The 15,406-nt window shown below is 39.7% G+C and overlaps 2 protein-coding genes across 5 annotated transcripts in view; one reads left to right on the forward strand and one right to left on the reverse strand.

Annotated features, from left to right (window-relative positions):
* Positions 1 to 31: 31 nt before the first annotated feature.
* LOC127183359 (galectin-3) lies at positions 32 to 8,242 on the reverse strand. Of its 3 annotated transcripts, none has more exons than XM_051139359.1 (6): positions 8,106 to 8,242; positions 4,392 to 4,552; positions 2,932 to 3,448; positions 2,017 to 2,105; positions 1,303 to 1,474; positions 32 to 1,144 (listed from the first exon to the last, which is right to left on the reverse strand). In XM_051139359.1, exons 3-6 carry the CDS (start codon positions 3,433 to 3,435, stop codon positions 986 to 988), a joined length of 924 nt encoding a protein of 307 aa, XP_050995316.1. In that variant the 5' UTR covers positions 3,436 to 3,448; positions 4,392 to 4,552; positions 8,106 to 8,242; the 3' UTR covers positions 32 to 985. The 3 variants fall into 3 exon arrangements, with proteins under 3 accessions (XP_050995316.1, XP_050995317.1, XP_050995315.1); XM_051139360.1 differs by having other exon boundaries at positions 4,392 to 4,569; positions 8,106 to 8,189; XM_051139358.1 differs by lacking the exon at positions 8,106 to 8,242 and adding an exon at positions 7,571 to 7,645.
* Positions 8,243 to 9,196: 954 nt separating this feature from the next.
* The window catches only part of pak5 (p21 protein (Cdc42/Rac)-activated kinase 5), a 48,300-nt gene continuing 42,090 nt past the window's right edge, over positions 9,197 to 15,406 (forward strand). The window contains exon 1 of one of the 2 annotated variants that reach the window (XM_051139347.1): positions 9,197 to 9,363. The gene's annotated coding sequence lies outside the window, so the exon portion shown is untranslated. The other variant, XM_051139350.1, reaches the window with a different exon arrangement.

A 15,406-nucleotide genomic window follows, 5' to 3' on the forward strand; every position in this document is an offset into this window, starting at 1 on the left:
ATGACTCATTTACATTGGCTTTAAATAATACTTTAATTCACACTCAACATTAGTAGGGTTTTGCATATAGGTTAGTGTTATTCTCTGTTGAATTGATCACACTCTATAGTAAGACACAACATTACATTCAATACAAATAATATCTTCAGCGTGACAATATGATTGAAAATGTTTGATGTTTGACCATGACAGATTTAGATCTTCTTATATTTTCCAGATATAACAGTATGGAAGTAAAGATGGTAATATTTCTTTGTTAGTCAACCGTCCATTGTTTTGCAAAAGAAAATTTCTGTTTGTATAATTTGTATAAACTCTTGTGCCCGAAAATCCCGTCTCTAATTTAATGTTCCCAGTCCAAAATGACCAGCCCTTCAAAAATTGCTTAGAAAATTCTTGTAATGCTATATATTTAGCAAATCTTGAGTTGAATCTTTTTTTTTTGGAACAGACTGATTGTAGGTCTCGTTCATCTGAGTTTAAGCTGATGAGTGAAAAAAGCATTATTTATGGATCATTTTGACCAAAATTCACTCAAAAACTGAGGAGCATAAGCTGAAATCAGTCAGGTCCAAAAAGAAACAAAGCCTGTGCTATCTGAAAGAAAACAAGTTGACAAAAAGATGGAATTCAGTATTTGGTAAAAATGTGGCACAACGAGAAAATTTTAAGCAATTTTTGGTAGCTGGTCGTTTCTGACACACCTGAACAAGTTGTGAAAAAAAATTCCCAAAAAGTATCAGTCTTTGAGAAGTCATTATATCTTTTTGTGAGCAGTCAGTACATCTAGCATTTTCTTGAAGAAAATCGTCTCTGGGTCAAAATGACCTGAACAACACGCGTGTGTTAATGGAGGTGGTGTTTGTGTGAGAGCCGATGCTTCAGGTTGTGTGTTTTATTGAAGGATCTGGAGCTGTAGAGTGTCGTGTCTTGAAGGTGATGGTGAGCGCTGGTGTTTAATATGGTTGATCTGGTGTGCTGAGGCTCATGGGAGCGTGTCCACGGTGACGGACGTGAGCGTGACGTCGTGCAGGATGTTGATGCGGTCGATCTGGTTGACCTCTTTGATGCGGTGCTGGAAGTCGAACGCAGGCGTGTTGTTGACGGCCACCTTGAACTCGGTGAAGGTGCAGAGGATCTTCATCTACAGAGAGACGTGAAGGTCAGTGTCAATCACACACTCCTACACTAGTGACGCGTCCATCACTTGCTGGACTGTCCCGCTGCTTTAATTCCACCCATAAACGGGAATCGCTTCAACAATCTGTTTTTAGGCAGAGGATCTCGGAGCGAGTCGTTTACCTCAAAGTGATGCCCCGGCATGAAGGGAAACGGCGACAGAAGATCCCGCTCCTCTTTTCCCCAGCGTTCACCCAGTTTGTGATTGCGGACCAGAACCGGTTTCCCTCCTTCGCTGAATCGCGGGTTGATGTGAAGGGCGATGTCGTTACCGCGCAGGAAGTTGATCGTGAACCTTGAGACGGAAGAAACATTAGTGACACTTTGTGTCTTCAAAACGTTTCCTACAAATGTCATTTGACAAAGTATTAAACTCTGTTCATGTTATGATCTGGAGTCATTTATTCATGAGTTCTGAAATGTAAAAAAATGTGTACAGTAAATCCCACACACCACTCAAACATAATGAAGATTCTGTCAACGCTTTTTTTCTCCAATGACATTACAAACCAATAAGAATTTCTTTCTTCTGCTGAACACAAAAGAAGATACTTTGAAGAATGTACCATATATGTACCGCATGACTTCCGTAGTATTTTTGGGTGAACTGTCTCTTTAAATCATGGCAACATTTTATTTGTAATGCTTCACTCTGTCTTGATGAAGTTGAATTGACTGAAATGTTGCAAATGTAAAACTCATCATCATGCAAGTTTGACTATTGTGTGAGATTTTTACATTTATATTGGACTTTTATGAATGATCTGGATGTGTGCGGGGCTGTGTTTCAAGTTCTGAAATTCACGCAAATAAGTTAAAAATGAGGTCTGCGCTTACATTTTAGCGTCTGGTTTAATCTGTCCTCTGATGGTCAGCATTAGCTTGTCGTAGATGCCGCGGGGAAAGTTCATGTTGAAAGGAACCACCTGAAAAACAGAAAACATTAGACTCGGGAACATCACAGAATTTTTTTTTTGAGATTTTACGATCATCCACACAAGTGAGTTGCAGTAGGAGGCAGTAATTCATCACTGCATGACTCGTGTTTCATCTGGTGTTTTCTTTTATCTTGTGTTGTTTAGTGGATGTTTTTGAGGATCAGCCTGTCTGATTCGACTAGATTCCACAGAACGACTGATGAATTAGTGCTGAAATGCTGTAGAGATTGATTGGACACACGACCTTTGACCTCAGCAACTACATAATGTGTTCCTCCTGCCTGTTAGAAGCGGATCAGTCTGTTTGTTTTGCAGTTAAACCGCGGTCACACTAGACTTTACGCATGCAACACTTGTTCAGATGCTGCAACAGTCTTTAATGATGTCTTTATTAAAAACATAATTTGGCATATAATACATCCAAAATGTAAAAATGTGCAGTCTAGCCCAGTTTGCTGCAATCCTGCAGATTTAAAGTTTGTATTTTTTTAATTCAACTAAGAGATCACGACAGGATGTGCACTGTGAAAAATGATTGTCTTAGTATTTTAATCTTGTTTCCATTATAAATGTAAACAAATTCACTGCAGATGCAAAATGTCTTAAGATACTGAGTCTTGTTATTTGAAACGTCAAAACGAAGCAGGTTTATGGTCAAAATAAGAACGAATATCAGTCAGTGGGCTCAGAAAAATATTCTGCGTTTCCCTTTGAATTAAAACTTTCATAAAACAAGACTTCATATCTAATAGACCTGTGTTTTAGTTGTGTTTTATGAATATGTCTGTCCTAATGTGTGGATTCAGTCTCTTACTACAGGAGCGGTGGCTGGCGCTGGGGGCCACGGCTGCGGCACTCCTCCTGTGGGCCCCTGACCGGGCCAGCCGGGCTGACCAGGATTACCGTGCCACGTCGGAGGGACTGGAGACGGTAGGTAACCCGTCGGGGTTGGTGGTTGAGCGGGCCAGCTCGGCTGAACGGGTGGGTTGGGTTGAACTGGTGGATTTGGTTGGATTGATGGGATGGGTTGGACTGGTTGAGTTGGTTGGGTTGGTTGAATTGGTTGAATTGGTTGGATTGTTGGGTTTGGCTGGATTGCCGGGCTGGGTTGGATAGTTGGAGTAGTTGGAGGGTTGGGCCAGCCTGGTTGAGTCGGTTGGACCGGCCAGGTCGTAGGAACCAATGCGCTGGGCTGGTTAACAGGCCAGTTGGGCTGAGCGGGTTGGCAGGACCAGCAGGGCTGTTGACAGGGTTGACTGGGCCATTGCTGAGGGGTCTGTGGGTAAATTCCCTGCTGACCAGAAGACGGGCAACTCATGATGGACCTGAACCTGAGAAACAAACCGTTACGGATCAACTCAACTGACTTCACCATCTTTACTGTGTCACATTCACTGACACTGAATTCGCCGAATGACGTCACACGATTACAAATGACGACAGTGTTCATCGGCGGGTAAGTTAGTATCCCTTTAACATCTTAATATTGACCAGTTTAACTATATACTGACACATTACTAGAACTGTACTACTGCTCAAAAACTAGGAATAATTAAGATTTTTTACTTTTAAAAGAAGTCTCTTCTGCTCACCAAGGCTGCATTTATTTGATCACAAACACAGTAAAAACAGTGTAATATTATTACCGTTCAAAGTAGTTGCTTTCTATGTGAATATCTGTTCAGCTGTAATTTATTTCTGTGCTGCGCAGCTGAATTTTCAGCATCATTACTCCAGTCTTCAGTGTCACATGATCCTTCAGAAATCATTCTAACATTGTGATTTGCTGCTCAACAAACATTTATGATTATTAGCAATGTTGAAAACATTACAGCTGCACATCACAGAAATCAATTACAGTTTAACAGATTCAAATGTTGACTATTAGAGTATATCTTTTCATATTTTTCAGTTGATTATTTCAATTATTTAACCCTTCCACTGCAGTTACACATACACAGCTGATCGTCATTCTAAACCAGTAGTTAACAGTGATCTAACTAGCGCTCTGACTGCTAAACGTGTGAATTTTAAATCTGTATTTAAGAAGTGAGGGTCAAGCAGTGATATTTAAGAATCTCGAGACGAACAGTAAAGGATGATGTGAGATCTTTAGACAGTTATTACTGTAAATCTACAACAGCACAATGACAGGATCAAAAATAAAAACTCAAATCTCAAAACACATTCAGTTAGATGAATATTACTCATAACCACATTAACAGAACATCATTCCTGACTATTAGAGCATGTTAAAGCTGAAGATCACAGTACCTGTGTAATGAGCAGCAGAATGACGAGGAGCAGCAGACGAGGATCTCAGGCCGTTTATATGCGTCTCCTCCTCATTCCTCCTCATTATGACTCCACGCTAGAGAAAGAGCTTGTTTGTTCATGACGCTCACAATCTGAACATTATACGCTGTCATGATCCTCTGAAAGAATAAATACACTGTAAATAAACATGTTCTTACTTAGTATTTTGGTTTTTCAAGTTCAAATATCTAAACATCCTTAAATCAAGATACATTTACTGGAGATGCAAAATGACTTAAGTCTTGTTTTCTGAGAAATGTTCGAAAATGAAGTGACTTCATGCTTAAAACAAGAAGAAATATCTGCACAGAAACTTTGTTTAAAGCAAAAATAAGTTTACTTTTCTGAACCCACTGTCAAGAAAAAAATAAGAGAAAAATACAGATGTATAAAATCATTCTTTTGCAGTGGGTTTTTTTATTTATTTATTTTTATTAGAGATATCAGTAACTTTCACACTATTGATTGTTTGTGAGACTCTGTTTGATCAAACTAAACAATTACTGTTTAATGCTTTAATGTTTAACACAGAGAAGATGAGTTTGTTCAGGATGACAATCATGATCTGCACATCACTTGATGTTTGTCAAGTGTCTTGATATTTTATAACTAGTCAAACATTTGTTCTACAGTAAGTTTTAACAGCATACAAAATAAACGTAAAATAAAGAAGCTCATATAATTCACTGAAAACAGAAAATAAGAAGCTCTATTTTCTTCATTGGTGGTAAACACCAGCGTCTGTGCTGTGGATTATTAGATTTACACAAACATGCGGGTCAATATTTCAGACGTTTCCACAGTAACCAGCAGTTTTATAAGATGATCCTGTTACACACAGAGTCAGATCTGTCCACATTTATTGATGTAATGCAAAAAGTGCTGTTCTTCCTCAGTATTGCTGTCTAGTTTTCCAGTACAAATATTAAACAAGAAGACACATTTTTTGCATGGAGATGCAAAATGGCAGAAAAACGTATCTGAATTTTTTGCTTAAAACAATAACAGATATGCCATCTGTTCATTTTGCATCTCCAGTAAATGATTTAAGAATGTTTGAACTGGAAAACAAGACAGAAATACTGAATGAGAACTTCTTTACTGAGATCTGTTTTTGGATTTTGAATCTCTTCATGATTTGATTCTACCGGAGCTTGAGTTATTCTGTTTCGGGTGACTCCATGTATACGTGGCATGTGTTGCACAATAGGATGTTGATGTGTTATAGTGGCTGGTTTGTGCTGTAATGAGTCTCTTGTGAGCTGCTGTCGGCAGTCATGCGCCGCTGGATTACCGCAAACCAGCACACTGAATGCCTTTATACTGCGTGATCATTGTGTTCATAACACACATCACATATGAACACACCACAGATCAGCATGTTCCTCAAAACTTCGTCACTCCATCACAGGACTCATTGTTCCTCACAGTCAGTGCTGCTCTTGGTCTCCAGCGTTACTGAACACAAACATCTGCCAGCAGACGATCTTTCACTTATTTCAGTCAGATATGTGCTTTTCCATTAGATCTGCAGAACGACCTGATCTCCTGATTTTAAAAGAATAGTTCAGCCAAAAATAAACATGCTGTAAGATCATCCGAGATTAGGATGAGTTTGTTTGTTCATCAAATTTGTAGAAATGTGTCATTCCGTCACTGTCTCACCAATGAAAGTGAATGGGTGCCGTCAGAATGAGAGTCCAAACAGCTGATAAAAACATCACAATAATCCACAAGTAATCCACACCACTCCAGTCCATCAGTTCACATCTCGAGAAGACAAAAGCTGAAACAAATCCATCATTAAGACATTTTTAAATAAAAAAAAACCCCTAACAACACTTCCTCCAGTGAAAAAGTCAATTTCCTGTTGTCTCTCACATCAAAATCCAGTCACATATTTGTTTAGAGCTGTTTTGGCTTGTAAACGGTGCTTGATCTGTGCAGATTTCTCTCCTGATTCAGACCAGACCACTTTTCACAGGAGGAAGTGTTATTATGGATTATTTTAGTTAAAAACATCTTAAGACGAGATACTGTAGGTGAATAGGTAAAAAAAAAAAAAAACCTAATAGTCATCACCTTACTTACCCAGTTGATTGATTACACTGAAAATTGCAAACATTTTTTGTATTAGTTTTCTAACATGTTTGGTGTAAATATGCAAATGAGGCATAATTTAATGAAGTATGCAATTTCCATTTAGTAAAATAATCAAAACACTGAATTGTTATTAAATTTTTTTTTTTTTTTTTTTTTACAGAGGGAATTTTGGATATCTCATTTTTGTCACTTCTGTCACTTAGAACAGACAAAACAATTTTTTTTTTTTAATATTTTACAGTTTTGGGGGGAATACAATCAAGCAAATTATATGTGAACAAATCCCTCTTTAAAAACCAATAAAAATGTTTGGTGTGGTGTGTGTAAGTGCTGCTGAAGTGGAGATTTATGGCTCAGTGTAGGAGAAAAAAACTCATTGAAATGTATTGACACAAATAGATCAAGTGCTATAAAAGAAACACTTAACAGTGTCGTTTGGATGTTTTCTGTCCGCTAGTCTGAAAAAACACAAAATCTAAACTTCACAGGTGCATGAAAAAACAGTGCTTTTGCCTGCAGCGCATCCCCTTAATGTTGGATTTGTTTCAGCTTTTGTCTTTCCAGGATGTTAACTGACTGGACTGACGGCACCCATTCACTGCAGAGGATCCACTGGTGACACAGTGATGGAATGACACATTTCTACAAATCTGATGAAAGAACAAACAAACTCATCTAATCTTGGATGATCTGAGGGTGAGCACATTTTATTTTCTGGGTACTGTATCTGCTACTTCTTAAAAGTCTTTTATAAGCAGATTTATTTGTTTTACTCATTTTCAGCATGACCAACAGTTTTGCCCTTAAAAAAGTTTTATCAGGACAGTGTACTCGTTCGGAGCGTCAGATAAGAGCCTGAGATGTGTGATGTGCAGGTTTACGGAAAACTCAACTCGTGAGCAAAATATGTCAATTGTGTCATTTCCAGTCGAGCTGTATTAATTCGTTCTCTTGTGTTTGCTCTTGTTGTGTGTTGTTATGTTTGTGGTGTTGTGTTTGTGTCTGTGTCACAGGTGTTCGGTGTGTCAGCTGACCCCATGCGGCTCCAGCCTTCCCATCATGCACCGCTGACGGCAGGAGAGCCGCTGGTGAAGCTGATATCTCATAACACGCACGCGATGTTCAGATAAGAGCAAATGCCAGCACATAATCCTAAAAGTTTGCCTGGGAGTTTCCAGGTCACACAGACCAGAAAATTCAGAAAAACAGAAAAAGTTTCTTGTCAAAATCAGGAAGAAAACCATGAATGTGATGCAGAGTAAGAGGATGACGTCTGAAGTTCTTCATCCTCACAGACTCCACAGAAACACATTAAAACTCATTTATTTCTTCAGACGATTGTGTGTGTGCTGCCCCTCAGTGGCTGAACTACAAACACTGATCCTCACACAAACGAAGCAGCTTCAACAGTTTATTATCAGGAATTAAGATGAAGTAGGCTAATCCATGACATGAAAAATGACATAAAAAGGATCTGTCTGTATTTCTGTCAAACATTTCAGGCCTGGAAATGAAATATTCATTATTCTATCTGTATTAACTGATTTTACAGTGAGAGGCAGAACTCACGGAAATCCATTAGTGATCGCCATCAGACCCTGAAGAACATAAATGACATCATCGACGTCCTCGTGTGCCGTGACGTCATTCACGTAACTGTCATTTCGTCTTGTTATTAAGCGTGCGAGCGTCGCGTCACGTGTCATCGGTGTTTGTAGAATCTCGTCGGCGTTAAAACCGGATCTGACGCTTCTGAACGCTGAGAGCAGTCGATGTTTGGATTCGGGACCGGTGCCGTGTGTCAGACTTTGTAACCCCAGAATCCCAAAGACGCGGCGTGTGACATCACCACATCAATACAGACGACGTTTTTACGACGTACCGAAACCGCACGTGTGACGTTCTGAAGCTGGATGTGAAGCTCTGAGAGAGAATTTCATATCTGTCATTAAACACGTTACGATTCGCCATTACAAACCCTACCATGGTGAAGGTATAGCTCATGAATATTAATTAGAACGTACCGACGTTGAATGGTCACCGTCCAATGGCTGTAGACCTCGTTTCGAATATTAATTACATCATACAACGTTGCCTGGTTACCGTCCAATGGCGATGGCTTATTTTTCTGAATATTAATTACGCAAACCCGACGCTTCTTGTGACCCTTTCAATAGCAAAGACGTCGGCTTGAATGTTTAAAAAACATTCTTGAAAATATTTCTATTAAGTGTTTTGCGGATACATTGAGACTTATAGTTTTAATTTTCATAATACAGACGTTCCGTTATTCTAAATAGTATTAGAATGCTGTTTTGAAGTTCTTAGTTCTTCGGTTGTCACACCGAAGTCTTTAGTCGAATGATATATAGATGTAGGTCGATTTAAAAACAACAACAAAAAAACAAATACAGAATCTTTTACCTTTTTTGTAATGTTATATAATCGTAGGTTAAATTAATAAAAGTAAAGGCTTCCTTTCTAATAATTAATAAGACACATTGACGTTACGTTCTAATCCTCCAATGGGAAGTCTTACATATTGGATATTAAGCGGTTGGCCGTGACGTCGCGCTGCCCCCGTCCAATAGCGAACGCCTAGCTCATGAATATTCATGCTGAAGCCTTCGCCATAGTAGCGTCGGTCGATCGGCTGTCAGGTGCCGTGATTCCCAGCAGCCCGGATGTAGCGCGCAGTCTCCAGCATCAATCCGGGAGAATAACATGGCACGGACAACCACATAACATCGTTATTCCCTCCATAACATTCCCGCAGGAGCGGAGCACATCGCTGACAGGACATGTGACGCGCTTCCCGCGGCAGCAGGTGAGGAATCATCATCCGAGTCTTTCCTAGCAACAAGCAGCCGCGTGATTGGATGCGATTCGGCGCTTATAACGCGGCGCAGCGCTTAGGAACAGGGCTGCAACTGTCACCTGTGAGCTGAAACGCTCGAGCAACGCTGGCGGTCGAATTCCCGACGCGAGTCCGAAACGACGCTTCCCTTCGCGGCCTGATGAGGTGCGTCGCGTGCGTCGCTGTCCTCGGTGCTGAACGCGGCTCCAGCGCGCATGATTAATTCATGAGAGTAGAGATGCTGTTTGCAGCGTGTGTGTGTGTGTGTGTTACTGCAGATGTTGGTCATGTAGTTGCTGCTGCAGGTGTCAAGTTCTCCGGTGTGACACCGTGTCATTAATAAAGGCCTGATTCCGGTAATTGATCTCAACAGCAACAGTCAGTGATGTGAGGATCCTCGCAGTGTTATGATTATGATGATGTTTGGGCAGCCATAGTGTTTGTGATGGTGTCATGACACAGCACTACAGAGCTGTTTCTACCTGCTCTGACCCTACAGTGACCTGATGAGCTCAGCTTAGAGCTGCTCGATTATGGCACACATCATAATCACTGTTATTTTGGTCTGTATTGAGAATATGATTATTTACTGACTTTGGGTGCATCGTGCATTTATTGAACTTTTTTTTTCTTTTCAACCATGAACACTGTAAAAATAAGAAATAATAATCTCAATAATAATCTTTTATTCTTGATTGTCTTGTTTCATAAGCTAAAATCAGAATTTAAAATAAAACTCAGTCATTCACCCAGTCCTGCTCAGGTCCAGTCATTTAGATTTCAGGTTAGGCAAAAGAACATTTTGAGTGACAGATTGATAAACTTTCCCGTTTGGTCATTTGTTTGGATGCGTAAGTCAGTGATGAATGTTCGACATGTATATTTTACATCCTAATCACAAAATGTGGAGCTTCTGTCTGACTTTAGTTTTAAGTGTTTTACATTTCACCCAGAAACTAGTCACTGATTCTCTATATCTGCTTCTATGCAACCAACCTGTAAACCAGTTTGCATTTGAAGGCAAAGCAATAGTTTAATTTTGAAATGACTGTTATTATTATTACACATTCATCTTAAACATGAAGAAGGTAGTGTAATGTGCTGCACAATGTGTGTTTGTGGGTTTATAGAGTAATGGTTGATGTTTTGATTTCTCATGTGCATCGGTGCGGGAGTAAAGAGCTCTGTGTCATTAGTACAGAGACAATTAAAGAATCGTTAGAGTTCAGTGCTGCTCAATGAGCACAGCAGGTCACAATCGTTCCAGGCAGTTTTGTGCTTGAAATAGCATTCGCGCCCACTGTGATGTGCTTTAACAAACATCGATGGAGTCCGACTGTTAGAAGATGTGAGGATCACGTCCGTCCAGAGATCGGTGTGTTTCTGGCATCGTGTGTCTGCTTTAGACTCCATCCAGCTTTATTGAGGTGCTACGGCATGTTTACAGCAGTAGTTCACCCGAAATTAACATGCGGAAAATGTGCTCACACTCAGTTCATTCCAGATGTAGATGAGTTTGTTTGTTCATCAGATTTGTAGAAATGTGTCACTCCATCACTGTCTCACCAATGGATCCTCTGCAGTGAATGGGTGCCGTCAATGTATTTTGTCTAAAATACGTTGAGTCCATAATCCATAATAACACTTCCTCCTGTGAAAAAGTGGTCTGGTCTGAATCAGGAGAGAAATCTGCACAGATCAAGCACTGTTTACAAGCCAAAACAGCTGTAAACAAATATGTGGCTGGATTTTGACGTGAGAGACAACAGGAGATGCACTTTTTATTATGTGTTATTATGGATTATGGACTCAATGTATTTTAGTTAAAAACGTCTCCGTGATGAATTTGTTTCAGCTTTTGTCTTCTCAAGATGTGAACTGATGGACTGGAGTGGTGGATTCCTTGTGGATTATTGTGATGTTTTTATCAGCTGTTTGGACGCTCATTCTGACGGCACCCATTCACTGCAGAGGATCCACTGGTGACCAAGAGTCTTTCTGAAGTGGTCAGATGGTCTGAGGGTGAACACATTTTCTTTGTATTTCATTGATGTGACTCCATTTTGAAGAAGTTGTTTTTTAAAGTGATATCTTCACAGGATTGGATTTTCACTGTATAATCTTCCAGTGTTTTTGAGCTGATCAATGCGCTTCAGTCTGGTGTATGTGCTGTTGAACAGCCTGTATTGAGGTCAGTGTCTTGATGCGTGTTTATATGGTCTCAGAAGCATCAGCTGATCTGCTGTCTGAGATGCTCTCACAGCTCCGTCACATCTGATTGGTCAGCAGCAGCCCCTGCCATCACTCCTTGATCCAATCAGGACGCAGGAGGAGGAGATTCAGTGAGCTGGTCTCCGTCACTTCCTCTGGACTTTAGGAAGTTCCTCTCATCATGACACATTCAGTCTGTGGAGCATTAAACGGATGCTTCTAGATGTTCTTAGTTTCTTTGCAGTTTAAATCATTTTTCCGTATCTAGATTAGATTAGTTTGATGCACAGATCAGGGAAGTGTAGGACCTAGAAAAAGTCATGTGTATTTTTGTAGTCAGTATAATAGTAGTTACAGATTTTTTATTTGAATCCATATCTAGTAACCACAAATGAAAAGTCAGGTTTTTAAGATTGTGTTTCGCATCAGTGTTTTGGACGTTCGCTGATGTTTCCGTTCAGGAACAGCATCATTTATACATCTGTTTGCATTATTAATCACATCAACTGATGTGTTCCACCTTCCCATTTTTCTCATGACATGTGATATAAATTTAAAAAGGCTTTGAGTGTCGTTTCTGAAGCGAAGCATCTCTGATCTGGCCGTGTTTCCAGTGGGACTCGCTTTCTGTGTCTCACTTTAGATGTTCTGTAGTGTTTTATGGTGACGAACTCAAAGCCGGATGCTGAGAGGAGAAAAGCTGCGAGTGATCGGCAATCAACAGATGTGTTTTTATTAATTAACGTGAACAAAGATTAATACAGAATGTAACAAATGTGTTGTTCAGTGGTTGGTTAATGCATGAACTGCTGTTCATGTAAAGTGTGAGTGTTTCAGCTGCAGTGAGCAGAGATCATTTATAATGCATCCAGCGAGTTCGTTCTCTCTGATGGTTTGAGCACCGGCGCTGTCGTGTGAATGTATGACACCGCTTCCAGAGTCTGTTCAAAGAGACGCAGCTGACAGGAAGGAGTTTTGAGTCCAGTGCTTGAGTTATAATGGGACCAGCAGTTCAGTAATCGTGCTTTAATGCTGCTGCTTCTGTCTGTAATTAAAGAGTGATTTATGATCAGCTACTAGAGATATAATAAACCGCACAAACATCACTCTCAATCCTAAACGCAGACGCGACATAATAACGCATGAAACGAGCGCAGCAGAAGAGGACTGCCGATTGCAGACGCAGATGTTTGCGCCTCGGGGTTTGTGAGTTGTTGTGAATGATGTCAGACTGCGCTCGCTACACGTGTACGATGATTGATGAGTGTTTGAACATCTGTATGAGTTTATTCACAGTTATGATGAAATCACATCAGGACAGCAGATTCATTTATGCTAGTCATGTTTTGTACTGTACAGATTATTATTGAGCAGGGTGGAGAATAAAGAAAAAAGCTCAGCAAAAGTTGTTTTTAAAGGTGCTGTATGTAATTTTTAGATCGTACTAAAGCAAAAAAATCATCAAGATATCAAGGAGACATGTTAAGTTCACTTAAGTTTCTCTGAAAAACAAAGCTACAGGCTGTTATTCGGCTTTCAAATGTGCGTTATGTGTCTGAATGTCTGTTTTTGTTTTGGTCTGTGTGACTAAAAACAAAAACAGAAACAAAAAATAGTAAATTGCAGCTGTGGAAGCCAGTAATTTAACTGGCTAGAGTTTGCAGATTCTATCTAAAAAAAGCAGATATATCAACTCGACTTGTAGTGTAAGATTAGTCACCTTTTATTGTGAGTTGTGCTTATTCCTGTTGGGCGTCCTCAATCTGGCAACCCGCATGGGGTGGAAGAGTGAGAAACGATCCTCTCCAATATTATGCTTTCAGACTGCAGTACCCACTTCTACCTCTAGCTGTCAGTCTTACATATGCACCTTTCAAATTATTTTTTTAATTAAAAATAGTAATGCCCTGAAAAGGAACAGAAAATAATGAATTCAATTAATCAGATTTATTTAATAATCAACACAAATATAATCGGCAAACCTATTCTGGCCTGAAACCAAGTGTGAGTGTGCAGTATGTAGGCCAAACACGGTGAGTGAAACGCGTGTTGACGTGCTGTACTCCGGGCGAGTTACCCGTGGCAGATGGGTTATATGCAATTAAACCACGGTAAAAATAGCTGAGTGCTGTGTGAAGGAGCAGAAGAGCAGATACTGAGAGTGATTACAGCACTGATGATGATGATGATGATGAGAGAGACAGGAAATGATCATGTGACATCACACTCAGCTCACTGATAGGATCTGCTGCAGGGGCTGATGGGATTATTTACCCATAAACCCCCTCCGCACGCCAAGGTTAAAATAAAGTCACTTTCTTCTGCTGTGACTGACGTTAGCCTGAGTTTACAGTGTTACAAGACTGTCAGCTCTCACCTGTAATATATATATTTTCATAGGATGTTCCCCCTGAACTCCATTTGTAATGTTGCGTTTGTGTGTAATGTACTAACTGTTTATTCTTCTCTTTTTAGTCTTATTTATTCGTTTGTCTGTTGTTTATTAGTTGTGGTTGGTCGTTTGGTTCCTCTGAAGTGTGCAGATGTTAATGAGCGGTTACAGGCGTGTGCTGTGTGTGATGACGACGAGGATGAGGATGACGATGATGAAGCACATTCGCGTGTGTGATGGGCGTCTGTGTGAGCGGCAGACAGCAGTCAAACATCAGACGTGAATCTTTATTTGTTCAGTCACATCAGTTGTTTACGAACATGTGTAATCTGGTGTTTTGAGGTTTGTTTCTGTTGCTGACGTCACTCCTGTGATCAGCTTTACTTACATCACTTCCTGCTGTCCTCACACCAGCTGAACCCTGGGTTTAGTGTTTGAATCACAGTGTCGCACATGTAAATGCTGTGATATTTGTTGATTTGATGTGTTGATCGTCAGAGCTGTGGGCCGAAACACACACATGAAGCTCTTTATATTTGATCGGAATATTCCTGCATTCTGCTGATGGACGGGCCGGGCTTTATGCTTACTTTTCTTTTCAGGAGCACCTTCTAATCAATAATCAAAAAAAAATCTGATTAAAAATTAGCCTTCTCATTACAAGGTGATATTGACTTTTTTTATATTATATTTTATAAGCTTTTTAAGATTTCTTATTAAAACAACAGAATAAGAATAAGTTACCAATCAAATGAAATCAGCATTAGCAAAATCAATTAGTACTACAGAGGTGCACAGAAGAACACAAAAGTGTCTTGTAGGTGTATTTTCATGTTTAATGAGGCTCAGAGGGGCATGAGTGCAATCAAATTCATAAATTCTTGTTGAGATTAATGTTTGAAATATAAAAATTTGAATATAGAAATATTAAATGATTTAAATAACTGAAAAGAGACTTTAAAAATGAAACTAAATCTGCCAGTAGGTGGCGGCAAGTCACTGATTTATTTCCTGAATCATTCATTCATTTGATTCATTTGAACGGCTGATTCATTCAGGAATAAATCTCGTGAGTGTCTTTATGAATGGGAAATTGAATCATTGACTCACTAGATTCGTTTAAAAACACACGTTCATTCATAAAGGAAACAGCGCTGTGTTTGAATGGAGATGTGCAGCGGCTCAGCTGTGACTTGTTTCAAACTATTTTTGACGACGAAATAGAGCAAAATCAGGCAATAGTGTTACAGTCAGACAGTGTAAGTCACTTCATAGTAACTTCCTGTTTATTGAACTGTTGAATTAAATCAATATCTCATTTACAAACTCCATCAATAATCATTAAAGCTGTCGCTCATCTTAGTTCATCACGATCTCACAAAGTTCCATTATAATAACTGAATCTCTCTA

The sequence above is a fragment of the Labeo rohita genome, chromosome 20 (assembly GCF_022985175.1).
Source record: "Labeo rohita strain BAU-BD-2019 chromosome 20, IGBB_LRoh.1.0, whole genome shotgun sequence".
Classification (NCBI taxonomy): Eukaryota; Metazoa; Chordata; class Actinopteri; order Cypriniformes; family Cyprinidae; genus Labeo; species Labeo rohita.